At 53.8% G+C, this 27,036-nt stretch overlaps 2 protein-coding genes across 4 annotated transcripts; one reads left to right on the forward strand and one right to left on the reverse strand.

Moving 5' to 3' along the window:
* The first annotated feature begins 433 nt into the window (after positions 1–433).
* Positions 434–12,948, forward strand: CACNB3 (calcium voltage-gated channel auxiliary subunit beta 3). Of its 2 annotated transcripts, none has more exons than XM_045467069.1 (13): positions 434–615; positions 7,711–7,833; positions 8,050–8,172; positions 8,612–8,727; positions 8,955–9,019; positions 9,240–9,259; positions 9,458–9,538; positions 9,741–9,799; positions 9,970–10,079; positions 10,382–10,533; positions 10,736–10,831; positions 10,953–11,102; positions 11,561–12,948. In XM_045467069.1, the coding sequence occupies exons 1-13, from the start codon at positions 574–576 to the stop codon at positions 11,873–11,875; spliced, it is 1,452 nt and encodes a 483-aa protein (XP_045323025.1). In that variant the 5' UTR covers positions 434–573; the 3' UTR covers positions 11,876–12,948. The 2 variants fall into 2 exon arrangements, with proteins under 2 accessions (XP_045323025.1, XP_045323024.1); XM_045467068.1 differs by lacking the exon at positions 434–615 and adding an exon at positions 3,299–4,038.
* An 833-nt stretch (positions 12,949–13,781) lies between these two features.
* Positions 13,782–26,906, reverse strand: DDX23 (DEAD-box helicase 23). Of its 2 annotated transcripts, XM_045467066.1 has the most exons (18): positions 26,780–26,876; positions 26,237–26,313; positions 23,123–23,331; positions 22,384–22,494; positions 21,387–21,480; positions 21,208–21,273; positions 20,252–20,390; positions 19,847–19,980; positions 19,597–19,709; positions 19,227–19,370; positions 18,900–19,125; positions 18,457–18,602; positions 17,917–18,094; positions 16,934–17,176; positions 16,363–16,514; positions 16,039–16,147; positions 15,076–15,250; positions 13,782–14,688 (listed from the first exon to the last, which is right to left on the reverse strand). In XM_045467066.1, the coding sequence occupies exons 3-18, from the start codon at positions 23,329–23,331 to the stop codon at positions 14,465–14,467; spliced, it is 2,463 nt and encodes an 820-aa protein (XP_045323022.1). In that variant the 5' UTR covers positions 26,237–26,313; positions 26,780–26,876; the 3' UTR covers positions 13,782–14,464. The 2 variants fall into 2 exon arrangements, with proteins under 2 accessions (XP_045323022.1, XP_045323021.1); XM_045467065.1 differs by lacking the exon at positions 26,237–26,313 and having other exon boundaries at positions 26,780–26,906.
* Between the last annotated feature and the right edge of the window lie 130 nt (positions 26,907–27,036).

Below are 27,036 nucleotides of genomic sequence, written 5' to 3' on the forward strand. Positions count from 1 at the left end.
CTTGGATCCTGTCCCCTGCTGAGGTCGGGGTGGACGCCGCCGCCGGGAGCACCGGCGCCTGGTTTCCTACGGCGCACGAAGCAGGAGCCGGGAGGGACTAGAACCTTCCGCCTAGAGCTCCGGGGTCCGGGCAGCCCCTTCTGCCTACGGCGGTGGGGGCTCCAGAGTCCCTACCTTTTCTGGGGGGGCGGGTTGAGGAGGAAGGAGGAGGCGGAGAAGGGAGGCGAGAAGTGGGGATGGAAGGACAGTGGGAGGCACCCAGATAAACAGAGAACAGGGACCGTAGAGAGGAGGAAGAAGAGACGGAAATGGAGAGAGCCGGACTGAAAGGTGACTGGAGAGGGAGAGTGACAGAGGCGGCGAGAAAGGAAGGGAGAGGGAGGGAGAGGGAGGGAAGGAGGAGGAAAGGGGGAGGGAACCCGGAGAGAGGGACACGAGCCGGCAGCGAGCCCGGCGGGCGTGGGGCGAGGCCAGGCGTGCAGGCGGGAGCCAGTGTGCAGAGCAGCGCCCGGGTCCTGCTCCCGCCTCGGAGCCCCTGGCCCGGGGGAGGGGGAAAGACCGCTAGCCCGGTCTATGTCTTTTTCTGACTCCAGTGCAACCTTCCTGCTGAATGAGGTAAACGCGGGCCCCCTCCCCAGTGGGTGGGAGGAGAGCCCCACTCCAAGCTAGGAGGAGGGCCCTCATTTGGGGGAGACTGCAGTGATGGGGAGGGAGGAAGATCGAGGAGGTGAGGCTGAGGGTGGAAGAGGCGGGCAAGAAAGGAGGGAGCAGTCAGAGCTGGCAGCTTCTAAGCACTGGGATCGGGACGGGAGGGGAAGACTGCCTGGGGAGCCAAAAAAGGAGCTAGATGGAAGGACGGAGATAAGAGGGATTCACCAAGCTCCCCTGGTGCCCCTCTCCAGGCTCCCTGAGGGCGGCCTCGCAGCTAGAATGCTGGGGGTTTGGGCTTGGTCCATCTTAAAGACTGCTGAGGAGAAGGACTTCCCAGAGGTACTGGCTCCTGCCTCAGTTTCCCCATTCAATGCAGAGGGATTAGGATCTGCCAGCTTCCTGGTGCACTTACAGGAGAAGCTGGAATGTATTCCGGAGGCTCCCAAGTACTCCCACTCCCAAACTTGGTTATTCAGGCTTCTCCCCGGTGTCCTGCTTCCATACCTTGGGTGCCAGGCAGCTACCAGCCTAACAGCTCTCTCCTACAAGGGAGGAGAGCAGAAATCCTCTTCTCCAATCCTCAAAACCGTTTTTTGTTTGTTTGTTTTGGTTTGGGTTGGGTTGGAGGTTTTTTGCCCTCAGCTCTCCTCTTATGCTCACCCCTGGAAAAGACAAGAGGTTAGGGGCCACGTAGATACTGACAGGCACATGTCTTATTTCAGGACAGGAAGTTGGCATGAGAACTGGAGCAGGCAGGTGTGGGTGAGATAAGAGATGCAAGGGGGCATTGAGTAACGACTCAGAGATAAGGGAAAGAGTGCGGCTCTGAAGCTCCTGTAAGACCCAAGGGATGGGCCCAGGTATGAAAGCTTGAACCCGTCTCCCGGGGGGGGGGGGGGGGGGTTGGCACGGCAACTCATGCTTCAGAAGCAGATTTGAACACCATTGTCCCAGATGGGGATGAAAACAACAAGGTGTGTGAGGAAGGAGTGACGCTGATGGCAGGTCTGCTGTGTAACTACAATCCCCAGGACCCCCTGGTGGCGGAGAGAGTCACAAAAGGAGAGATCAGGAGAGTAGATCCAGGGATGGGAAGAGAAGCAGATGCCCCAGCAGCTGTCGTCATTGGAATTATCACCCAGGAGAGAGCGCCTTGAGAGTCTTATTCTTTCACACCTCATGGCTCCTTTCTGCCCTTCTGGAAAAAACAGAAGGAACTGAAGAGGCAGAGAATAAAAGAGGAGGAGACAAGGAGTTCTGAGGAACTAGAAAGAGGGGGCACAGAAGTGAAAAGACAGTGTCTGGGAACTGGCACTACCAGAGAATCCAACGTATAACCAATCCCCAAACGGTGCTGGACTCAGGAGAGAACTGTGAAAGCCGACGGCCTCCCCCAGCAGTGCCTGGCCAGCTTGTAGGGCTCCAACAAAGTTGTCTGCCAAATCCAGCCGCAGGAAGATGCTAAGCAGGGCTGGGCTGCACCACTCACAGGGGCAGACAGACTAAAGGCAGGCTAAAGATAGTCTTAAGATGAGGCCCCTTCTCTCCTTCTTTCTTGTCAACGGAACATGAAAAATTGACATAAATGGGGAAGCCAGTTGGGTTAGGTGGACTTCCTCTCTCTCATGCGCAATGCTTCTCCCATAGATCTTGTCAAACTGGGTCAGCTTTGGTTTTCTGACTCCCCTGTAGCTCAGGAAGGTAAAGCAACGAACAGATTTCCTGATTCACCCTCCTGGGTGGGAGAAACAGGGACTGGAGAAGGAATGAGCCCAGAAAGGCTTCAAGTGTAACCCTCTTTCTAAATCTCACATCCCCCTCGTGGTGGAGTTAGGGCAGGTAGACAATCAAAATTCAAAGGAATAATGTTGCTCAGGAGATGGAAGAAAGGAGGGCGCTCCAATGGGTGGATCTTTGGGGAAGTTTATCCAAGATAAGGGCTGCTGCTCTGTCTCTAACCTCACATCTCAGTTCTCCTTGGAAGGAAACTGGTACAGCATGGTACTGTGGCTCCAACCAGGATCCCGGCCACCCCACCTCCATCCTTTCTCTAAGGAGGGAATCTGGCCTTACACTAGTGACTCGGTAGTCTTGCCCTTAACCCTCCCAACCCCAGTGTGGCCGGTATCCCACCTTCTGTTCCAGCCCCGCCAATCCCCGTACCTCCACCCTCCGGTTTCTCTCCCCCTCCCTTTAGGCTCACCTAAAACAGCCCCTCCCTCCCCCAGTTCCCACGGATGCCTTGGCAATGCATGGCACAGTCCTTGGCAAGGAAGCGAGCAAGGGAACCCCCCCCCCCCCCCACCCAGTCCTGGCCAGACTAGGATGGAATCTAATCGCGCAACAGGTGTGGGGCGGTCGGACCCAAAACCCCAGTTGCGTGGGTTGGGCGACGTGGCCCTTTGCGCCAGGGTCCCAGCACGGGGGGCCGGGGAGGGGGGGAGGAGCCCGAGCACCTGCTGGGGTAGGGGCTACTTTCACGCATTGGCTTGGGCTCGCCAAACCCATTCCTCCCCAGTACCACTGCGGAGGTTTCTTTCGGAGTCTCTGCGCCGCCAGGGCCTAGACACGCGGCCTTCTCACCTGGGGCCCCTCCCCCTTCTGCCGCCCGTCCCCAGCCCCCGCCCCGCCTCTCCGATCTCCCCCAGTCTCTCCAATTTCCTGTCTCCCCCTTTCCTCTCTCTCTGCCTCGATCCCTCCTTTCTCTGTCTCCGGCCTCTAAGCCACCTGCGCCCTCGGCTTTCACGGCTTGGGTCCCATCTCCGCGCCCCCTCCCCTCCCCCGCTCCAGCCCTTTGTTTCCCGGCGGAGTATTTCCTGGGTTGCTGAGCGTCTCTGTCTCCGCATCTCTCCTCGCCCCGCCTCCTCCCAGCCTAGATCCGCCCCGCCCGCAGTCTCTCCTCCCCTTCCTCCCCGCGGCCCCTCTGCCCCATAGGTGATTGGGGACCCACCTTCTCCCCGGCTGCGGCCGGCCACCCTCTCCAGGCCCGGTCTCGGGCTCCCCGGGTGGCCGGCGCCCCCCGCCGCCGCCCCCGCCTGCTCCCGGGGAGGGGGTCAGGTGGGCGGGCACTATTGTTGTAGGAGCCGGCGCCAGATTCCTCAGCCGCGCTCGGGGTGGGACCGGCAGGGTTTGGGGGGGTGGGGTGGGGGGAGCGGTGATTTGAGCTCCGAGCAGCTGGTCTTCGCGGCTCGCTCTCTCCTTCGCGCTCTCTCGCTCTCCGCCGCCGCCCGCAGGGCTGCGGGGCTCGGTGGCATCTCTCGGGCGCGGCCCGCTGTCCTCGCCCCTGCCTCCGGGCTGCTCCCGCCCCCGGCGCCGCGCGCTCCCCCCAGCCCGGACTCCCCCATGTATGACGACTCCTACGTGCCCGGGTTTGAGGACTCGGAGGCGGTGAGTGCCCACGGTGAGGGTGGGGGTGGGGAAGTTGGGGTGACTCCTCTTCTCCCTTGGACCCTTCCCCCGTTCATTACTTTGAAAAACGCCTCAGTGGAGGGGCAGGGCCAGTAGGGGGGGCGCTCCTGAAAAGTGGGGAGATGAATTTCCATGCCCAAAGCTCCCCAGGACTCCAGTCCTAGACCAAGGGGTATCGGGTGTGCGCATGGCGGGGGGTAGTGTGGGGGAAAGGCTCGAGCAGGTGGCCCCGAAGCCCAGGACTAAAGGGTAGAGGGAGGAAGGGCTGGAGACTGAGGGCATAGAGGCTGTAGAGAGGGCACACGCAGTGTCTGGAGTTCCCAAAGGAGGATTGACTGGGTCTGAACACAACAGCTACTGGAGAAGCTGAGGCTTTGGGGGAGGAGGACAATTCAGACCTATGCTTCAAGTAAAGGACAAATTTAGAGAGCCTGGGATAACAGAGAATCAGGTACCAGCCTCAAAAGGATCATAAACTTGAGGACCTCCATTATTCCCTTCTGCTGCCCATCCCTGAGCATTGCCTTATTTCCTCACCCTGCCTGCAGCACAGCTTCTCTCCCAGGCTGGAAACTAGGCACCTGGCACATGGGTGGGCCAGCTGACTGAGCCCCATCCATTCCACGCCTCCTGCTGGGGCATCCTCAGAGCAGTGGGCTTCCTGAGCTCCTGCTCAGCATGGAGGGCCTAGAGGTGAGGCCAGAGGGGCTGAGGGCCTGGGGATGGAGAGGAAGCTCTTTGCTCAGAGAACCAGGCAACTGATAAATATTTAATTCTCCTCTTTGCTTTTATCTCCTGACCCACTGAGACAAATCAGCTCATTAGGCAGTGATTCCCGGAGCTCAGAGAGCAGGGAGAGTGCCTGGAAAGATGGGGCAAGGATGGGCAGCAGCTTCTCTGTCCCTTCTCCGAAACATGCTGCATGAAGGTCTCCTTAGGAGAGGACCACTAGATGGCTTGGAAGGGGTCCCCGATAGGTGTGGAGGGCAGAGCACTCTGGTCAAAAGGGGAGTATTTGGGTTTTCTCCCATCTCTTGCTGCCAGGCCCACGGTACATGAGTTCTAGGGCTCAGGATAGGCAGCTCTCAGTCCTTTTCTGGGACTGGGCTCCTGCTGGGCCCAATTCCCCATTGGGCCTCTGGGGCTAATTACATTGCAGCTAGAGCAGATGATTTTCAAGGCTCTGGTGGACACCTCTTTCTGACAGTTGAAGGGACAGCTGGCATGGCCCAGGGTGCCAAGGTGAGCTTGAGAATGAACCTCTCGGAGGGGCTGGAGGGCCCTAGAAGGTTCTTCCCGTCCCTGGCAAGAAGGCAAGGGCTGTTGCAAGGTGAAGACTGACATGTGGATGTGTTGGGGGCAGCCTGCTACCCCCTTGCTGGCTCCCCACCCCTCTCTGGTTCCTGGATCACCCTCCCCCCGCTTCCCTTTCTCTTGCCTGGCTCCTTGCTCTCCCTGAGGCCCCCTCTGAAGCAGTAGGAGGGAGATCAGGCTCTAAATAAATCCACCGGCTCATCTCCCTCCTCTTCTTCCCCCGTGCCAGGCAAGAGTGGAGCTGCAGCCTGCCCACACACTCACCAGGCAAGGGGGGCACCACCAGGGCACTGTGCCAACTCCTGGCAGCTCCAAAGTACTGGGCCTCTGGCTGTTTTGGCATAACAGGGGGTGGGGGAGGCAAGACCCCAGAGCACCCTTGGCAGGGCAGCCCTGGCCTCCCAAGTGATACCAGGGCACGAAGGATGCACCCATCCTTGGGTCCTGCTCTGAGGACTTGGGAATAATGGAGAGGGGGTTCCATCGTGAGCACAACTCCTTAAACATTCAGGGGAAGATCCTATGATTCCCATTCTGAGGTGAGAGGCCAGGTGACCCAGGTGTTCCAGGCGGGGACATTAAGATTACTAAATTAGGCCGAGAGCCTGTGGAGCAAAGGTCAGAATCCTCTTCCTGCACAGGCCTGGACATCTAGAAGGCATCTGATACCTACTCATCAAAGTGAGTTGTCATCTCGCCTTGCCTCTTGCCTCCTTTCCCATTGGTCCCTGCTCGCATTAGACAGCTGTCTCCTGTGCCTAAGACCCCTGAAAGGAGGTCCCCCCCCACTCTGTTGACAGCACAAAGGTTCTTCCCGAGGCTCAGCCGCTCTTTCTCCTGCTGCCAAGCCAGCCTTATTTTGTTCTCAAGAGAGATGGGGAACAGCAGGCAGACTCTACTCCTCTGTAAAATGAAAGACTTTTTCCCTTTGTGCTCTCTTCATGCCTTCCATCTACCACAGACATTGTGTTTCCTCAGGCTCAAGGCTCCGGGCTGATATCAAGCTGACCAGCCCTCTTGCCGATGCTGGGGCTGGGGCCGAGGGGTAGGGTGGTACGTGAGTTTGTCTTCCCCACTGAGACTCTGGCTTCTGCTGCCTTCTGTAAGTGCTCATGCACAGTGAGCTTGAAGGAATGTTCCTCAGCCTGAGAACATTCTAAAACCTACACACACACACATACACACACACGCACACGCACACACACACTCCCACATGGACCCCTTAGCAAGACTCCTACCTTATCTGTGCCACCTGCACTTCAGAACTGATGGAAATGACGCTTCAAGCCTCTGATCATAAAGAGTGGAGACTGAGACAGAAAACAAAAGATTCCCTTTCCCCTAGTCTGACAGGGAAACCCAGACATCCTGACTTCTATCCTCCTGTCCTAAGGTCCAGCTTTCCTTCCTCATTTGTGCGTCTCCCTCTTGGTGAGCTCTACAACCCTCCAAACGTACCCCCTTCCTATTTGCAGGACTCAGAGACTCTCCCGGCTCAGGTTACTAGAGACCCTGTCCCTACATCCCCAGGGTCCTCCGCTGGGTTGCCTGGCACTGACAGCGCCTTCCTTCAGGGCTGATATCCCCTTGGGGAAGGGCTGGGGAGATACAGGCCAGATGGTGTGGCTGAGCCTCACTGGGGCCCAGGGAGACAGCTTTGTGTTGCCTTCTCAGTCTGTCTTGTTTGCTGCCCACACCTGGCCAGTTGCCCCAGCAGGTGTAAGGGGAAAGAAAGTGGGGGTGGGGAGAGAGGAAGTGACTTCCAGGAGTTGGCAGCACCGCGTCTTCCTCTTCACCCTGGAAGGGTAGGCACCTGGGGAGAGGAGATCGAAGGGGGTAGATGGCTCTGTCCTGACACCCAGGAGAGAGTGCCACGCCAACCAGTGTCTCTTGACTGTTCCCAGCTGACTGTACTGCTGCCACGCATTTTAAAGGGATAAGGCCCAGGATGCTTTGCAGGCTGATGTGAACAAGAGGGCTGGGTCTCCTAGATCCAGAATCATCTCCAATATATCATCTGCAGTACGTCTCCCTTCACTCTGCCCCAGAGGCCAGGGTAGAGGAGAGGAAAGGGAGGAAGGAGGAAAGTGAAGGCTCTGTTCAGAGCCGCAGTATTAATGGGCTTGTGGGGAGGGGCCCCAATCTTAGCACGTATGGATTGGGCTGGCTTTCCTGCAGCCCCAGAGGCACTGGGGCCCTTCTCAGGGAGATGAGAGGGACCACCGGGGTCCAGCACCTGGTCCAGCACATGGACAGGCTGGAGTCAGTGGAGCCTCTGCTGTAGGGTTTAGAGGATGCCTGTAGTGCCCAGCGGTCACAACCTCTCCCCCATGCCAGGGTTCAGCCGACTCCTATACCAGCCGCCCATCTCTGGACTCAGACGTCTCCCTGGAGGAGGACCGGGAGAGTGCCCGGCGGGAAGTGGAGAGCCAGGCTCAGCAGCAGCTTGAAAGGGCCAAGGTAGCAACTTGGGCTGGCAGGCTAGGCTGGGCTGGGTGGAAACTTGGGCTGGGACCTAAGTCCCCAGGGGTCAGCGGGCAGGATGCTCATGAGTGTGAAAGAGTGTGTGTGTCATGGGCGTCCTGCTGGGGCCTCCGCCCTCTACTGATGGGGCATTGAAACTAGAAGGGGTGCTGTGAGGCTCCCCTCATTTGCACTGATGGCCAAATTCCCTAGCACAAACCTGTGGCATTTGCTGTGAGGACCAATGTCAGCTACTGTGGCGTACTGGACGAGGAGTGCCCAGTCCAGGGCTCTGGAGTCAACTTTGAGGCCAAAGATTTTCTGCATATTAAAGAGGTGACCAGCCCCAACCCCCAAAGAGGAGCCACCTAATCCCCCTGCTCGTGCCCTAGCTCCCCTGCCTCTTACTTCAGTCTTAGTCTATAAACAGGTCCCCAGGCTCCTCAGCTCTTACCCAGAACACATACCCATACGCCCCTCATATCTACAACCCAGTCCCCAGGGCCTCCATCCTTCTGAGACCTGGCTTGGGCCTCAGTCTCCATACGTGTAAAGTGAGCAGTTAGATGAGTTGCCTCTTAGGTTACTCGGTGATGCCTTGCACTGAAATCTTGGGTGGCTCAAACCTGGCTGCCCTTCCCTCTGGCACCTTCTCCTGCCCTCCTCTTTTTGTGCTGCCTTCCTCAGACCGCTCTCTGAATGCCTCCTTGGCTCCTTCACATTGAAGAGCCAGGACTGAGGCCTGGGCGCCTCCTCTCACCGCCCCTTCCCCCAGAAGTACAGCAATGACTGGTGGATCGGGAGGCTAGTGAAAGAGGGTGGGGACATTGCCTTCATCCCCAGCCCCCAGCGCCTGGAGAGCATCCGGCTCAAGCAGGAGCAGAAGGCCAGGTGAGAGCAGGGTTTGTGACTCAATAAACGTACCCCCAGACACATGTACTTTACCCGCAGCACGCATTAACACCGCACAAATATGAAAGCCAACACGCATAAATACACCTGTCACACACGTGCGCCTCCCTCGCTAGTTAAGATGTAAGGAAATGTATACGACAGTGAAATAATGTGTAGAAAATGCATTCACACAGAAGCTTATTGACCTCCCTTTCTGCTCTCAGGAGATCTGGGAACCCCTCCAGCCTGAGTGACATTGGCAACCGACGCTCCCCTCCGCCATCTCTAGGTAGCCTCCCCCCAACCCACCCATCTTGGGTAGGTGGGTAACTAAGACACAGGGAGAAAGGGAGCTTGTTCCCAGGTGAGCTGTGTGGGAGGGGGTTGGTGGAGGGACCAAAAGAGCTCGGAGAAACCCAGTGTCTCCCTTGGGGAAGGGAATAAATACCATGCCCCCAGGGCTTTTCCCCCTTCACCAACTTTAATCTTTTATTTCCTTTTCCAAAAAGCCAAGCAGAAGCAAAAGCAGGTGAGTCAAGGAAGGGACCTGGGCTGGGGGGGCTCATGGCTTATGGCTGTGGGGACAGGTTTCTGGGCAGTCCTTATTGGAAGGGCAAGAGAACAGAGAGGGGAGGGAGACCAGAACTTCTGGATCTGCCCTGCACCAGTCAGGCATAGGGCAGGCGACAGGGCCATGGCTTTGCCTGACCTTGGGTCCATTCTGCAGGCAGAACACGTTCCCCCATATGATGTGGTGCCCTCCATGCGGCCTGTGGTGTTGGTGGGACCCTCTCTGAAAGGTTATGAGGTGAGAGAAGGCCCCTGACCCCAAAGGGTTGCCTCTACCCAGCCTGCCGTGGGAAGACCACAGGGACAGTGGGAGGGGTGTTCTACCCCCACCAGGTCTGTGTGTGGAGGGGGCGGGCTCCAGGGCCATGCCTAGGGAAGCTGCCCCTGCGCAAGAGGGCCCCAGTCAATCCCATGCCTTTCCCCTCACCCCTGCCACCCAGGTCACGGACATGATGCAGAAGGCTCTGTTCGACTTCCTCAAACATAGATTTGATGGCAGGTAAGTTGTTCTGGCCTCAGGTGGCATGAGAACCAGGGAGAAGATCATTATCTCCTTCCAGGTGCCTGTAGCAAGGTCTTTTCTAAAGAGAAACTCAGTGGGACCTGGGTAAGGAGAAGCCTAAGGCTTGGAATTTAGAGGTGGGCTGTGATTCTCCACCGCCACCCCAGGATCTCCATCACCCGCGTCACAGCTGACCTCTCACTGGCAAAGCGATCTGTGCTCAACAATCCTGGCAAGAGGACCATCATTGAGCGTTCCTCCGCCCGCTCCAGCATTGGTGAGAAGTCCCGGTCTCCTGCTTCTCCACCCACTCAAGCCTTAGTGAGACCCTTTCTCCTACCTCTCCCTTCCCCGGCACCTGCAGTCTTGCCCAGCTTCTCTACCCGCCCCAGGACTGGCAAGAACCGCCCCAGTCTCCCCGGTTCTCCGTTTCACTGCTTGCCTGCACCTTGATGAATATACCCTCTCCCTCTGATTCCTTCCCGTCCACCACCGCGGAGCGCTCCCACGGCCCCACAGGACTAAGAAGTAGGTGGAGCCCCGCGGTGAGCGTCATGGCCCACTTGCCTCCTCCCGCAGCGGAAGTACAGAGTGAGATCGAGCGCATATTCGAGCTGGCAAAATCTCTGCAGCTGGTAGTGCTGGATGCCGACACCATCAACCACCCGGCACAGCTGGCCAAGACCTCCTTGGCCCCCATCATCGTTTTTGTCAAAGTATCCTCACCAAAGGTACCTCAACGGCGATGGAGGAGGCCCACGGGGCTGCCCTCCCAGAACGCAGTACACCTCTGCCTGATCCCTGCCCGAGGGCACCTGAGTTCCCTTTTCCTGCTGCCCCCTTCTGAATCATCCTCACCTGCTGCTGATGCTGTAGCACAAGTGGGGGACATGCTGGGTTCTCTCTAGGCCCAGCCCTGCCCTTCCTCCTCAGGTCCTCCAGCGTCTCATCCGCTCCCGGGGGAAGTCACAGATGAAGCACCTGACTGTACAGATGATGGCATATGACAAGCTGGTTCAGTGCCCACCAGTGAGTACCTGGGTCAGCTACTCCTGTGCCCACTCTAGCTTTTCCAGGGCGGGGGAGTGAGGGAGATGGGGGGGGGGGCGCTGCTACCAGCCAACGTTCCCCCTCTCCCTCTCTTCCCCAGGAGTCATTTGATGTGATTCTGGATGAGAACCAGCTGGAGGATGCGTGTGAGCACCTGGCCGAATACCTAGAGGTTTACTGGAGGGCCACCCACCACCCGGCCCCCGGCCCTGGACTTTTGGGCCCTCCCAGTGCCATCCCCGGACTTCAGGTACCCGTTTGCAGTGGGCACAGGTGCTCAGGCTGAACCCGCCAAAGTACTGCCTGCTCCTGGCCCAGGCGATTGTCCTTGGCCTCCAGCTTGAAGGCCAAAGGATCGGAGAACTCAGCTGTGCTATACAGAGCCAGGGCAGATGGGGGAAGGAACTTCCTGATGAGAGAGGGAATAAATCAGTGAGGTGGGTAATCAGAGGTTACTTTTCTGGGTTCAAAAGAAACACTCTCTTTACCTTAGTCTGTCTTGACAGCAGAGCCTGAATTTTGCAGGAGTCAAAAGCTCCCGTTTTCCATGTCTCACGTGGAAGATGCCTCTCCCTCCCTCCTTGCACTGTTTCTTGTATCCAGGAACTGAGAGTTGAGGGGGCAGAACGGCCCCCACCCAGTTAGAGGTAGGAGGGAGGCCAAGGCGAGGTCTGCCCTGCCTACTTAGAGCTGTCCCGTTGCCCCCAGAACCAGCAGCTGCTGGGGGAGCGCGGCGAGGAGCACTCGCCGCTGGAGCGGGACAGCTTGATGCCCTCAGACGAGGCCAGCGAGAGCTCCCGCCAAGCCTGGACAGGGTCTTCGCAGCGTAGCTCCCGCCACCTGGAGGAGGACTATGCGGACGCCTACCAGGACCTGTACCAGCCTCACCGCCAACACACCTCGGGGCTGCCTAGTGCTAACGGGCACGACCCCCAAGACCGGCTCCTAGCCCAGGACTCGGAGCACAACCACAATGACCGGAACTGGCAGCGCAACCGGCCCTGGCCCAAGGACAGCTACTGACAGCCTCCTGCCGCCCTACCCTGGCAGGCACAGGCACAGCTGGCTGGGGTGCCCACTCCAGGCAGGTTGGAGTTAGACTGGCGTTAGGCTGGCACTAGGCTCAGCCCCCACAACCCCCTGCCCGGCCCCAGCTCCAGGGCTGCCTGTGGTCCCAAGGTTCTGGGAGAAGCAGGGAGCCAGCCCCCTTACCTCCTGGGCACAGTGACCCCCGTAGGCTCCCATTCCAGGTACTAGCTGCGTGTGCTGCACCCCCGGCACCTTCCTCTCCTGCACAAGAAGCTGCCCCACCGGCAGTGCCCTCAGGCCAGGATCCCCTTAGCAGGGGCCTTCCCACCAGACTCAGGGAAGGGATGCCCCCTCAGAGTGACAAGAGGGTGGGTGTGGGCAGCATGGCATGAGGAAGAAACGAGGCCCCTGAGCAGGCCCAGGTCCCGACAGTCAAGGCACTCAGGGGTTGTGCTTGGGGTCCGAGGTCCTCCACTCGCCTCACTGCCACACGTTAGAAGTGAGACAGACAATCAGAGCCCGACAGGGTGGCACTCCCGTCCATCAGCTGGAGTGGGGCATCCAGACACAAGGCTGGAGCAGCAGGCAGGCTAGGCCGGGGCCAGAGGCCTCACAGCCGAAGCTCCTGCAGGGAAGGGTTCTCCTCGCCTGTCGGGAAAGCTTCTCAACATGTGACGGGACCAGAGACCAGGAACACGGTCACCCCGAGTGGCAGACAGGAGCCAACCTGGACTGGGGGGTTGGGAAGGGAGAGTGTGTATAGCAGAGGACGTATGGAACAGCTACAGGGGCCTCCTCGCCCCGCTCATTTTTCGCTCTTGCCTCCTGTCATTTCTGTTCTTGGCCCTCATGCCTCCTGGGGAACGTGGCCCCGACTTTATTCGCTGATTCATAGCTGCTGCTTGTTAAGTTAGGGTTAGGTGGGGAGAGATAGGACACAGTGGACAGCCCCCAGCGGCCCTGTCTACCCGACTACCCTTGCCTTATGGCTCTAACGTGTGACCTACAGAGCATGTTCCACAAGACCCCCACCTCACTGTCATCTCTAATAAACACCATGCACAGTCCTTCAGGCTCCTGTTCTGTGTCTGCCGGCTCAGGTGGCCAGGTTCCTCACGGCGCAGGCCAAGTCTAGAAGAGAGAAGTATCCTGGCCTCCTTTCTCTCACAAAGGACCCGCTGAGTGGGAAGGGTAGGAGGACAGAGCTGCGGGAAGGACTGCACTCCCAGGCAGCCCCCTCATGCCCAGGTACCAGGAGGAAAACATTCAGCAGCACAGAAGGGACCTATTCCGGGAGGTGAGGAAGAAAAGGCTTGGTCACAGTCTTACACCGTCCCTGCCTCGGGTCAAAAAAGACCCAAGAGTATTTGTAATTTGAACTCCATGCGCTTGCCCAGCTCTGCAGCCCTCTCCCCACAGCCTCGCTCTGTGGGCCCCAGCTCATCGCTCTTTAATGCCCCTAGCTCCCGTCTCCACCGCTCTCGTGAGCAGCAGGCTCAGCCACCAGGGAGCCACCAGCAAAGCTGCTGAAGACTGAGTGCCATCCAGCCGCTGGCACACCACAACAGGCCACAACTGGGCCCCACCTGCCGGTGTAGCACAACCGCTCTCCATTGTCACCCTTGTGCAAAGCTCCCCAGAGGGCGTGCGGGCAGGCAGGACTACAAGTTAAGGGAGGCTACAGCAGGCAGGCAAGATGCACTCCGACCCTGCGGCCCTTCCATCTCCCCTCAACTGGCTGCCTGTAGATTCAGGCTCTCAGCTGAGGCCCCAGGGGCTTCTCTGGATGCGATTTTCTTTCATCTCCCAAGTCAGCCCACCACGCCCAATGCTGTCCTCCTATCTCCCGTGGCAGCAGGGAAAACCCAGGAGATGCTTGTAGCTGGAATCAGACACAGCCTTCATCTTCATGTGTTTATTCTCAGAACATACAAACTCATCTTCTCAGAGAATAAAAAACAGAAATTTCACTCAGTGACTTCAAGATGGACACAGCCAGCTCACCCTGTCCCCACAGCTACTAAAAAAATTCCCTGGGTGAGGGATGCCCAGAGTGCACAGCACCCCTTGGCACAGGGGCCGTGCACAGCTCTAAACAAGGCTCTCAACTGGTTTTATAATCCAAAAGGGCAAACGGCTGTCAAAATGACAGAGTCCAAGGTCCATAATCCTCACAGTGCCAGATCCCCTGGGGTCACCTAGGGCAATGACACTGCTGCAGCTTCTGCAGTCAAGTCCGAGCCGAAGAGGTACCGTCGTGGCGGCCAGGTTTTTGTTCAGTCTGTGAGGCAGTGCCAACCGGCTGCCCCCACGACTGGCAAGAGCTGATGGCCCAGTGCAATCCCAAAGCCCTCCAGAGGGGCACAGCCAGGCCAGAATCTGTGTCCTTTGTTCTCCCTGCCGCCTATAGCAGTTTCCTCTCCTTCTGCAGCCCCACGCTCGGGCCTTCGGACCTGAGGGTTTGGGCCGAGGAGTCTGATTGTTTCCTAAGGCCCCATAAGAGTGAGGACCTGGAAAGAGACGTAAGGGTCCCGAAGAAAAGGCTTCAGAACATGCCCTTAAACTGACGGCAAGAGTGCCGTGTCAGGCAAAGATGGTCTCTTCCCGGCGCTTCTTGGTGAGGATGGTGCCTGGCTTGTGCTGGGCATCTGGGTGGTTGGCTAGCTCTGGGGGGCAGGAGGACACCGGGCTCTCCAGGATGGCTTGCTTCAGCTCATAGAACACAGCGGAGTCCTCTTTGGTGAGGAAGGTGATGGCCACACCGCTCTTGCCAGCTCGTCCCGTGCGACCAATGCGGTGGATGTAATCTGGGGAAGGGGAGGAGTGCCACCGAGGGTACCGGGCCTCACTTCTAAAGGCGCCCCCCACCCCAACACACTTCCGAGGGCAGTCAATAGCCCGCCGCCCCCCCCACGCGGCCTGACCCCCGCGGCGCCCACAGTGCCCTCTCCACCACTAACGATGGGGATCAACCTGCCACACCCAGACTGAAAGCGGCCCACACCCCGGAGACAGAGCTGTCTTGGGTGCTGGGACAAAACCCACGGGAGATAAAAAGCAGAGCTCTTCCCACCGGGACAAGCAATCCCAGACTTGGAGCTGTGAGGAATGGCAGCAAAAGCCTCTGGCTTCAAGTGGAATGAGACAAGGAGGCCCCCTTTACCTGGATGGAAGCTGCTTCCGCCCGCACTTACCTTCAATGTTTTTGGCCATATCATAGTTGACAACCATAGACACATCTTGGATGTCGATACCACGACCCGCCACATCTGTAGCCACCAAAATATCCTTGGCCCCAGCCTTGAGGTTGGACAGTGCAAACTCTCGCTGCTCCTGGCCTTTTCCACCATGCAGCGTGCAAGCATTGTACTGTTGGAACAATGGCAAGGTGAGAAGAGAGCAGTGGGGTCATGGGAAGACACAAAAGGGAGTGGAGACCGTGAGGGAGGGCTGCAGAGCAGCAGGGCAGACGCGGAAGGAGGAGGGGGAGAGATCGAGTGCTACTGGAAGCAAGCAGAGAACAGGTGAGCTGGAGAAAGGGACGGGAGAGAACAGGGTGTGGTGCGGCAGGGGCAGACAGAGTGAGGTCAAAGGTAAAGCCCTGGGGTGAGAGGGGAAAGAGAGTAAAAATAAAGTGATAGTACTAACGGTAAAGCGACTGGGGGACAGGTGGCGCGGAGCCAGACAGACGGGAAGTCATCAAAGAGAGAATGAGGCTGAGATGAGGGCGGCAAGCAGGGACCAAGACATTTAAGGACCCTTGAAACACCAGTAGCAGGAGTAAAGGACACCAATGCCCCATGTCCCTCGTGATGCACCACCCACTTTCCCATACATCTATAAACACAAAGAACCCTGATCTACTATTTTACAGCCTCCCGTCCGGCCAGGATGTGTGTCTCAAAACCTGTCCCTGGCCCGGCCCCCTTGGAGGAAGACCCAAGGCAGCTCTGGCTGCCCTTGCAGGACTAGACAGGGGATCACACAACAGACCCAGTTCCCTCATCCCTGTCACACCACCCTTTTCCCTCCGGCCCTGACTTGAACCCTAGGTTAAAGAATGGGACGGAACTGAAAGGAGGAGCCTCAGAGGGGCCCTCTATTTTCAGAAAGTCCCAACAAAGAGAGCGGACTTGGCTCTCTCTCGCCAGACATACCCCCATCTTCTCCAGAGATTTGGCCAAAACATCGCAGCCCTTCTTCTGGTTGACAAAAATGATAATGGGTGGATCAAAGCCTTGTTCCAAGATTGCCAGCAGCTTTTTCCTGGGAAGAAGAGGCAGAGGAGAAAAATGAGAGGCAGACCTTTGAGACGCACGCTCTGATCTACCAACACCAATTCCAGGACCTTCGATCCCATGGCGTCCCGAACAAGCAAACCGCAGCTCTTTAGAACGGCAGAACATTCACCCTCCATCATCCCTCATACAGAAAAAAGCGCCTTCTCCATCATGTTTTGCCAGGCTCAGCCGCCCCCATACCTCTTTTCGGACTCTGACATGAGGAAGACCTTCTGTTCCACACGTTCATGAGGCTTGCCTGCAGAGCCAATGTACACCACAGCGGGTCGCCGCAGATAGCTCCGGGCCAGACGCTCCACCGCTGGGGGCATGGTGGCCGTGAACATGACTGTCTGTGAAAACAGGAAGCTCAGCCCTGGGCCCAGGCAGGCACCACCGTATCCTCCATCACCACAGGAAGTGTAGCCTGGGCTAAAGAACCTAAAACGAGCCGTGGAGTAGGCTTTAACAGCCACTGCCATAGGAAATCATGTCCTTTGCTTTCCCACTTCTTTCCTCACTACCTGCTCACCAAGGTATTTTGCATCTTATGATGACACGAAGGGCTGAGAGCATTTGCTGGCACCCATGGTGGGGAGTAGCATGATGCCTTGGAACCATTTTCGAGGGCAAAGCCAATAATGGCTCCGCTGCCAGGACTGTCAGAGGACATGCTGGTAAATGTACCGTGGGCCCCCCCCCAGGGCAAGAAGGGCCTCAGAGCAGGTTTGGCAACTTGCCCCCTGTTCCCAGCTTAGGGAAGCGGCCTTACTTGGCGGTACTTATGTTTTCCTGACTCAAAGTTGGCCAACATCTTCTCAGGGTCCTCAGCTTCATCCGTGTCCGGCTTCTGGTTGCTGACAGGCATGTGCTCCAGGATCTTCTGGACATCTGGCTCAAAGCCCATGTCAATCATCCTATCTGCCTCATCCAGAACCACATAGGTACAGCGGCTCAGCACAAGGTAACGGTTCTCCAGCACATCAATCAGACGTCCTGGGGTAGCTATCACAATCTGGAGGGCACAGTGGAAACATATGCAGCCGCAGCACGTACCCCTTTCTTCTCCCTCCTGTGAACTATCCACCCGCTCAGACAACAGACCTCCAATGCTAAGGAACTTGGACCCCAACCTGCAGTTATGACTGACGGCAAAGGTTCCTAAGAACTGGCACAGAATCGCTTGTTGCCACCTTGGATTTTTTTAAAGCGTGAACAGGGTCTCTGAGTAAGGCTCAGGAGTCAAACAGAAGAGGCAAAATCAGGAACTTTCTTAGATGGAAGAGAGACTAAGGGAAACCATGGAGAGAATTATACAAAGGGATTATGCCAGGAAGTTGGAAAAGACTCAATTCCTCCATCAAATTTCTTATCGAAAGCTCTCTTCCTCTACCTTGAGGAGCCAATACGTGAAGTCACTGACATGGTCTGGCAGAGTGAGTGACAACAAAGGCTGTGGTATGAGTCTCAGCTCTGCTCATTGCCAGCTGTGACTTTGGGCAAGTTAGTGACCTGAGCCTCAGCTTCACCTGCACAACGGAGGTCCACCACCTCTCTCTCTCATTTGGTTGTTGGTAAAATTAATGATGCGCACAGTACGATACCTGGTTCTTAAGTTCTCGACAAGTAACAGCACATATATATAAACCGGTCCTTTTCTTCACTTTACTGTACATCTATGGCAGAAACCAGAAACACGGCCCCCAAACTGAGAACCCTCAAACAGTGGGCTGGCTGCCCGCTAGGTGAACGAACCTCACAGCCCATGCGCAGCCTGAAGCCCTGGTCCTCTCTGGAGATGCCGCCAATGACAGCCACAGTGCGGATGCCCAGTGGCTTCCCAAACTTGATGGTCTCTTCCTCAATCTGCTGAGCCAATTCACGAGTGGGGGCCAGGATGATGGCATAAGGGCCTTGGTCTGACTCTTCGATCCTGTGGTAAACGGGGCACCCCACAGTTCCGTGAGCTTTCGTTCTTATCCAACCACAAACAGGAGCAAGACAAAGTCACTCTTAAGGGCAGCTATGGAGATGGGGAGGGTGGTGGGAAAAGGATGCAAAGATCTCATTTAAAAATCAGAGACTCCAGGGCAGCCAAGTTCTTCAGGGAGTGGTCCTTGCCAACAAAATCATACACCTCTTTGATACCGTGATCCAATTATTCCCTAGTATCTGACCCAGACTAAAGAAGGGGGCTTCTGACTGTAGACTTAAAAAGAAAACCAAACGCTCAGTTGCCACTGTGACCTTTCCCACCCAGCCAAACCCACTCCAACTGGGACCTGCCGACCCCACCTGTCAATTTTGGGGAGAGTGGTGATCCAGACGAGCAATGGGATGAGGAAGGCTGCTGTCTTGCCACTGCCAGTCTCAGCCACACCAATGATGTCACGATTCTGTAGCCCAATGGGAATTGCTTGACGCTGGATAGGTGTTGGTTCCTGCAGTGACCCAGAGACAATAATGGGTACAGATGGAGTCCGGCTACCCAAGCCACTGCTGACAGAGTGGGCACATGGGCCAGCACAAGAGGAGGACAGCAGTTCACAGTGAGGAAACACAGTCACCAAAGGCCAATACTTCCACCAGAAAGTAAGAGCATCACCTTAGTGCTCCCTGGCAGAAGAGGAACAAAACAGAGGAACAAAGGAACAAAGCTCTCTGTTCCCAAATTAAGTGTGTATCCCCTAGAACATGGGAACACATCAGGTCTTCTGGGCCAAGCTGTCCCTCCTTACCTTGTACCCGCACTTATCGATGACCTCCAAGATGTGTGGGGGCAGAGAAGAGTCTTTCCAGGACCGGATGGGATTGGGGATCTTGCCACCTTTGGTGGTGATGCTGTAGTCCTCTCGGAAGATCCGCCAGTCCCGGTCCGTCATCTCATCTAACTTCTTCTGGGACCAGTGCCGATCATCCCAGCGCTGCTTGGCTTCCTTCTTACGGAGCTTGCGGAGTCTGGCCCTGGAGCGGGACGTGAGGAACAAGTGGGATCAGTATCCTTCCTCCAGCTCCTTTCTGTAGGTTCTGGGCTCTGTCCAACCACCCCCAGCCCTGCCACTCACTCCTCCTGCTCCTTTTCTTCCAGTGTCCGCCTCTTCTCCATCAGGTCTCCGTAGAAACGTGACTGCTCTCGTTTCTGCTGCTTCAGGTCAATGCCTGCAATGAAGCCTCGCCCCAACAACTGCACCTGGTGCCGTTCCTTGTATCTGAGGTGGAGACAGGGGTTTGTTATAGCAGCAGGAGGGAAGGGCGGACTACTGACATGAACCAATATGTACACCTTCGTAACTGGGGTCTTTCCTCACCCAGAGAGCTGGCTGACTATGCGCTTACCGATTTCCCCACCCCAGAATCTCACTGCTCTTTCTGTAGCACCAGTTCTTTCCAGGAACTGCCTTAAAAGCCCTAGCACACAGGCCTGAAGCTACTCACAGGGGGTTGTAGTCGATGGACGTGTCCTCCGATGCGTCCCACTCAAAGACAAACTTGCGGTCATTGAGATGCCTTGTTCGGCGCCGCTTCTTGATACCACCCAGATAACGCTCCTGCCCAGGGACGGAATGCAACGCCCATGAAGCTCCAGGCCCACCCAGATCTCACATGCAGAGATCGGAATGGCCAAATAACTAAATCTCATTCTTGTGTGTGGCGGGGGAAATGAGCATAGAACCAAGGCCTGCACCTTAATGGCATGCAGTTCCTTGCTCTTATCCTTCTCTTCCCGGATCTTCTGTCGCCCTTCCTCATCCTCATTTCCATTGGTCTCCCGCTCCATCCTCTCCCTGCGTTCCCGACGTTCCCGTTCCTGAGGGTCTTCTGCAGACCAAGGAAAGCAAAGCTGCAGAAGAACTCAGTGCAAGACAAAAGAGGGCACGGACAGGATCTGGACGACAGACATCAAATGAGAAGGGGGAGATTTGCAATACAAGGGAAATGGAGACCTAACCCAGAGATATGCTCATCAACTCCCCCAGCCCTCCCTCTTCCAAACTCCAGAGCAAACAGGTTTCTGGCTCTCCTGAGTGACACTACAATTCCAACCCATCCTCTCCTACTCCTAAGGGCTACAGAGGGGAGGAAAACGAACCCAACATTTTCCTGCCCAAGTCTTGGAACTGTTTCCTTTTCTTGCGCTCTTCTTCGAGCATCCTCTGTCGCTCCTCCACCTCCTGCTGTCGTCGCTTTAGGGCTTCAGCCTCTCGTTCCGCTTTGGAGAGGAACTTGGGCTACAAAATAGATTGGAACTGTAAACAAAGGATCTAGGAGCAGGGTATGATCGCATCATTGATAAGGAGACAGCAGAGGACCCGACAATATTTGCTCAGGCATTACACCTCTTCAGGAAAATACAGATAGGTCTAGGATCCCGCTATGGCCCGAACTGTGTGCCCCTCAAAATTTATATGTCGAAGCCCTAACTCCCAGTACCTCAGAATATGACTGTATTTGGATAGAACCTTTAAAAAGGTGATTAAGGTAGGGGCGCCTGGGTGGCTCAGTCAGTTAAGCATCCGACTTCGGCTCAGGTCATGATCTTGCGGTTTGTGGGTTCGAGCTCTGGGTCAGGCTCTATGCTGACAGATCAGAGCCTGGAGCCTGCTTCCGATTCTGTGTCTCCCTCTCTCTCTGCCCCTCCCCTGCTTACGCTCTGTCTCTCAATAATAAATAAACATTAAAAAAATTTTTATAATAAATAAATAAATAAATACATAAATAAATAAATAAATAAAAGAGGTTATAAGGTAAAATGAAGTTCTTTGAGTGGATCCTAAACCATTCCTCTCTTGTAAGAGAAAACCTGGGCACAGAGAGACACCAGGGGCATGTCCGCACAGAGGGAAGATCATATGAGGACACAGAAGACATCCACCCACGAGCCAAGGAGAGAGGCCTCAGAAGAAAACCACCCTACTGACACCTTGATCCCAGCTTCTAGCCTCGAGAACTGTGGCAAAATTAATTTCTGTTGTTTATGTCACTCAGCCTGCAACATATTTACTATTATACAGCCCGGCCAGCTAACACAGACCCTCGAGTTCTCACCTTAGCCTCAGCTTCTTCCTCAGCCTTCTTCTTGGCCAGAAGTTCCTCCAGGGATAATGGCTGAGCCTAAAGATAAAAAAATAGGACTTCAGTCCATAGAGGCTCTCTCCCTTTGAAGATTTATAATGTAGAACTTGAACTGAAGAGGAAGATGAGAGAAATCCCTTCCTCTCCTTTACCTTAGGTTTCTTATCACCATGTTCATCGTCTTCATCCTTCTTAGAGTCTCTGTCTTTCCGAGATTTAAAATCTTTTCCTCGGCCAGGAGATAAACTTTAAGGAAAAGAAACAGGAAAGATCCATATCGCTATCTTGCCCTCATCCAGGCTGAGCCACAGAGAGGCTGTGACTCAACAAGAGTCACAGAGCCCATGACTCAACAAGACTGGCTTATGGCCATCCATCACGCCCTGAAGCTCCCTTTGCAGGCCTGGTCACTCTGCCTGCTCTGAAACCTAATGATGGGCCTGTCTTGGCCCCATTCTACCTGAATCTCCCTTTCCAAGACTAATCTCTTCTCACAAGATTGCCTTCACTACTGAGGGCAAAAATCTCTCTTCCAAATAGCAGGTGAGCATCAGAAAAAAAGAATCCTGCTTCATTTATAATACACAATGAATTTCGTCGACAAGGTCCCCCACCATCCACCCTTTCCGGGTACTGTTCTGTGTGTTCCCTCCCCATGCTTCCTTCCTACCTGTGCAGAGATCCTTTCCCCACAACGATTACAAGCCCAATCTACAACCCCCCCCCACCCCCGTATTTGCCATGGGAATTGTATTCTTTGCCCTGAATCCTAACCTGCATACTCAGAGCCTAATAAAAACTTCGCATACAGAGTTTCCAGAGGAAAGAGGTCAAGATACTGGGGCATTAAGCTATCCCAACAAATACATGTTGTTTATCTTGGGTGGACACCTTAATGGTCCAATGGAACTAAGAGACTGTTTTGTAGGCTGGTAACCCTCTCCAACTAATTTCTAACTTTTAAGAACAAACTGACCCTCAAACTGTTGCAGCTTCAGTAACTGGTTATAGTTTCTAAGGATACGTGCTTTCTAAAAATGACAGCTCTGCAGTAACTACCACAACAACTGACTTCCCTATGAGCCTGTGCCAGCTCAGAGGCAGAGAGGAAGGCTTTCTCCTAAGGCCCGCTCCCATTCCCTCAGGTACCTGGATCTTTTACGGTCCTTGTCCCGTCGGTGCCCATCCTTATCCCGGTCTCGGTCCTTCTTATTCCGATCACGCTCCTTATCCCGTTCTCGTTCTTTGTGCCTTCGCTCTCTAAAGACGGCAAATTTAAGAAATCGTGTGAGATTTCCAGAGTATCCAGGTTCCCTGCAGTCATAAGAAGGTTCTCATGATCTTTATTTTTTTTTAAAATGTTTATTTACTTATTTTTGAGAGAGAGCAAGCAGAAGAGGAGGAGGGGCAGAGAGAAAGACACAATCTGAAGCAGGCTCCAAGCTGTCAGCAGAGCCCAATGCGGGGCTTGAACCCACGAACCATGAGATCATGACCTGAGCCAAAGTCAGACGCTTGACCGACTGAGCCACCCAGGTGTCCCTCTCAGGCTCTTTTCTCCACAAAGCAGCATTTTATAAATCGGGGAATGTGTCTCTAGGAGAAGCTATGAGGGAATTCTAAGAAAGTCGTCCAGATCTGAGCTGTACTGCTAAGCATTAATGGAATGATAGGCCATAGTCTATGTGAACAGAGAAACTATCTTCCTCGATCACTTGGACCTTCATCCTACAAGTTCCCTCTTAACTTTTAAGAGCTGCTGGGTCACTAGGTGTAGAGAAATATGTGAAAGACTAGTGGCCTAATAGTGCAGGCATCAGAGGAACCAAGAATGAAGAAGTGTGAAATGTACTCTCCCTTCCCATATAGACGTACAAAGTTACTTTACCTTTCTGTAGACTTGGAACGGGACCGGGAGCGAGAACGGCTACCTCCTCGACGCCTATCCCTTGAACGATGCCGCTTCCTGTCTTTGGATGGGGAAGACTTCCGGTCCCGGTCTCTATCCCGTTCTCTGTCAGGAGTCCGAGATCGCTTTCTTTCCTCCTTGGAAGGTGATGCATCACGGTCCTTTTTGTCAGCCAGCTCTCCTGCCATCTGTCATGGATAAGAGAAATCCTTATTATGTACTATGTACTACTCTAAACTGTTTATATAATCACAAAACAACCCTATGAGGTAGATATACTGGAATGCCTACTTTATAGATGAGAGAATGGAAGCTCAGGTATATAAAGTGACTTGCCTGAGGACACACAGGTGGTAGGTGACAGAGTGCCAGGCACTCTGGCTCCAGAGACCCATTCTTATTTGTTATACTATACCATCCCTCTGTGATCCCTTTTTGTATCCATATACGTTCATTTCTAAAAGTATATAACGGATGTTATCCTATTTTTATAATTAGACTGTAAGAGTATGAAAAGAAATGTTAGTGAATGCATAGTATACCAGCTACCTCTAGAAACATCCTGTATTGCTTATCTTAGCAGTCTGCCAGCCCACTGGGATCAGTCAATGCATAAATGGCTAAGGGAGGTAAGTTCCCTTGAGCTCATAAAGAAAACTCAAAAGAGGAAAAAGAGTTACCTTTGAGATTTGGGATTACAATCTTAAATTGTAAGTGGAGAAAAGAGAACTTAAATTTAAATGGAGAACTTAAATTTAAATGGAGAAACAAACTCACTTTCACTCAGATTAAAAGAAATGTACTTCTCATTATACAACGGGAAAAACTTTGGTAAAGGGTACACAGAACCTCTATGTATTTTTTTTTTTTTTTTGCAACTTACTGTGAATCTACAATTATTTCAGAAAAGAAAGAAACATAGGTACCAAAAAATAAAGGTCACAGACTGCTGACTGACATTCCCTACTCAGATTCTCATAGAGCCTTGACCACTCCCCAGTCCTATGAAAGGTTTGAGCAGGAATTTGTTCCATTCCCCTCCTGCCTGGGGGGACACTGAACACCATGTCACACTGTCAACTGTCCTTCTAACTACAAAATCGACTTCAGCCAGGAGCTAAAATGACAGTAAGTCTGAATCCACCTCTAACCCCATCACTATCATCATCATCCATTCCTAACACTCAGGGTACATTTCTCAGAACTTATTTTACCCCCACGTGGTTCCGTTGGAATATCAGTTCCCCAGACTTTCACGTACATTCTCCCTTCCATGTAATTTCCTGCCATATACCTTTAAGACAGGAGAATGTGTAAAGGAAAGAAAAATGAACAAGTAGCACCTTCATCTTATCTCACAATTGTCTGAGAAATGACTGAATGTTCTATAGCAGTACATAATGCAATTATACTTATGTCTCTTCTACTCAGAACCCTAAGAAAACAACCCAGAAGAGAGGTATCTTCTCTGAACATCACTCATTCTCTCAGCAAATATTCACTAAGCACCAGAAACTGTTCTACCTGCTAGAGATATAGCAGTAAACAAGACAAAGTCTCTGATCTCATAACACTGAAATTCCAATGAAGCGCATAATGAGCAGAATAAGAGAATTTCAAATAGTAATGAGAAGTAATAGACAGAATAAAACAGAGTGGATATGATGGGGAGAGGTAGGAACAAGTGAGAGAGGGCTCAAGAAAGAGTGTTTTAGGTAACATGTAAGCTGAGACTTGAATGATGGGAAAGAGAGAGCCTGCAAAGATCAGGGAAAAGATCTGATGGGGTAGAAAGTTCAACAAGTACTAAGGCATTGGGGTAAGAACTAGCGCAGCATATTTGCCAATTAAAAACAGACTTGTGTGGCTGAGTGACAGTGACCCAGGGGAAAGACTGATTTAAGGTGAGTTCAGGGAGATAGGCTGGAGTCAGATCGTGGAAATGTGTTTTGGGCCCAGGTAAAGGAACCTGAATTTCAACCTAACAACAACAGGAACCTTAAAGGGTGTTAAACAGGAAGTGATGTGATCTAATTTTACATTTTTAAAGAATTTGGTGACTTGAAAGAAAATAATAGGGAGGCAAGAGTAGAAACAGAACCAGCAGTCTAGGCAACAGATGACAGTCGCTTGTTCTAGGAAAGTGGCAATGGGGATGGAAAGTAGTGAGCTTCAGGATATACTTGGAGGCAAAGCAGACAGGACTTACTGATGAAGGGAGAAAGGAAAAGAGGAGACACAAAGGTAGCTCCTAAATTTATGGTGTGACTGACCTAATGGTTCACGATGCCATTAGTGACCAGCAGTGACTGGGGAAGGAAGAGATTTAAGAGAAAATCAAAAGTTTCATTTTGAAAATGCAATTCTGGAACTCAGAAGAACCTGGAGACAAAAATTTGAGCCATCACTGTATACATGGCTTTTAAAGCTATGGGACACTAAATAGTATTACCTAAATAGGCACTATAGTTAAAGAAAGAAATAAAAGAGAACCAGGTTTGAGCTCTGGAACACTGTAACATTTAGAAGTCAGGCAAAGGAGCCAGAGAAGAAGACCGGAAAAAAGCAACAGCATTAAGAAAGAGGAAAAAAAGTTAAGGATGGCATCACAGAAGCCAAAAGTGTGTTTCAGGGAGGGAGTGATTAACTGTGCCAGTGGAAAAAGGCTAGGAGATAGAGTGACCCTTGTGTTTGGAAAAATGGAGATGATTGGTGACCTTGACAAGAGCTGTTCTGATGGCATGGAGGAAGTAGAAGCCTGAGTGGAGTGAGTTTAGAAGAGAATGAGAAGTGAGGATAAGGAAACAATATAGACAACTTTTATTACAGGTTCTACTTATCACAAGGGCCAGATAACCAGGCCCACCCTACTCATGGCTTCTCAGCAGCCTTCCTTGCAAACCTCCAGGTCTTTGAGTTCCTCAGTTCTTGTAGGGTAGGGGCAGATTTTCTTTTTCATCCAATTAAGTATTTATCAAGCATCTACTATATGCAAAGCACCATGCTAGACTCCGTATTGAATTACAAAAGGAAATTAGGAAGATCCTGTCCAAAAAAAAGGTTACAGAACAATAGAGGGTATGTGGCACTTACCAAGATGAAGGCTCAGATGAAGTATTATAGGAATTCAAAGAAGTTTCCTTTCATTTGCAAAGAAGATTTGGAAAGATCTGTAGAGGAAGTGGCTCTTGAGCATTTAAGTATAGGTAGAATTTGAAGATGTGTAATTGAGGGTGCGGAAAAGTCATTCCTAGCAAAAGAAATAATACAGGAGGCGCAGAGGCGGGAAAGCATGACTGGTTCTGGGAGAAAAGCCAGAGTTCCAGTTTGGCTGGAGCAAGGCTTACTCAAAACATGAAGGAATAAAGTCGGATGGAGGGTATCACAGGTGCTATGCTCATGGGCAAAGGTCTGGCCCGTAAGATCGTCCAGGGACCTGGCCTGTGTCTCCAGGAGTCAACACTCCGCCCTGGGGCCCGCGCCCCTTCACTCCAGCCCGCCAGAGCTCTCTGGGCTCATGCCCCTACCCTGAGGCATTCTTCCCCGCCTCGTCCCGGGGACAGGGGCCATCGCCGTGCCCCCACTCTTGCCCTCTCTGCAAGCTCCTGGGAACCGCCTCCATCGTTCGGGACTCACCACTCTGAGTCTGAACCGCCCAACGCGGCCTCAACGTCGCCGAACAGTCGCCATCTTTCCCGTTTCCTGGTCGCCGAGATGCATCCGCGGCCGCGCGGCATGCTGGGAAGGTGAGTTCCTGGTACCTGGCGGCGCGGGCTGACATTAAAAGCCTGGGAACTACTAATCCCACAACGCACCGCGCGAAGGCCAACCCCAGCCGCGGGGTCTGCTGGGCAATGTGGTTCGCCAAACATCTGAGTTTGTGGGAGAAAGAG

Source organism: Leopardus geoffroyi, chromosome B4 (genome assembly GCF_018350155.1).
Source record: "Leopardus geoffroyi isolate Oge1 chromosome B4, O.geoffroyi_Oge1_pat1.0, whole genome shotgun sequence".
In the NCBI taxonomy this organism is placed as follows: domain Eukaryota; kingdom Metazoa; phylum Chordata; class Mammalia; order Carnivora; family Felidae; genus Leopardus; species Leopardus geoffroyi.

What these genes read in the sequence shown, in the direction of transcription:
- CACNB3 (XM_045467068.1), top strand. Translation starts at nt 3,994, where the DNA reads ATGTATGACGACTCCTACGTGCCCGGGTTTGAGGACTCGGAGGCG. An exon ending in TCAAAGTATCCTCACCAAAG is followed by an intron (nt 10,534 to 10,735) that starts GTACCTCAACGG and finishes CTTCCTCCTCAG; the next exon opens with GTCCTCCAGCGTCTCATCCG. An exon ending in GTGCCATCCCCGGACTTCAG is followed by an intron (nt 11,103 to 11,560) that starts GTACCCGTTTGC and finishes CGTTGCCCCCAG; the next exon opens with AACCAGCAGCTGCTGGGGGA.
- DDX23 (XM_045467065.1), bottom strand. Translation starts at nt 23,331, where the DNA reads ATGGCAGGAGAGCTGGCTGACAAAAAGGACCGTGATGCATCACCTTCC. An exon ending in AGGAAGAAGCTGAGGCTAAG is followed by an intron (nt 20,391 to 21,207) that starts GTGAGAACTCGA and finishes TCTATTTTGTAG; the next exon opens with CCCAAGTTCCTCTCCAAAGC. An exon ending in ATGTCAGAGTCCGAAAAGAG is followed by an intron (nt 16,148 to 16,362) that starts GTATGGGGGCGG and finishes TCTTCTTCCCAG; the next exon opens with GAAAAAGCTGCTGGCAATCT.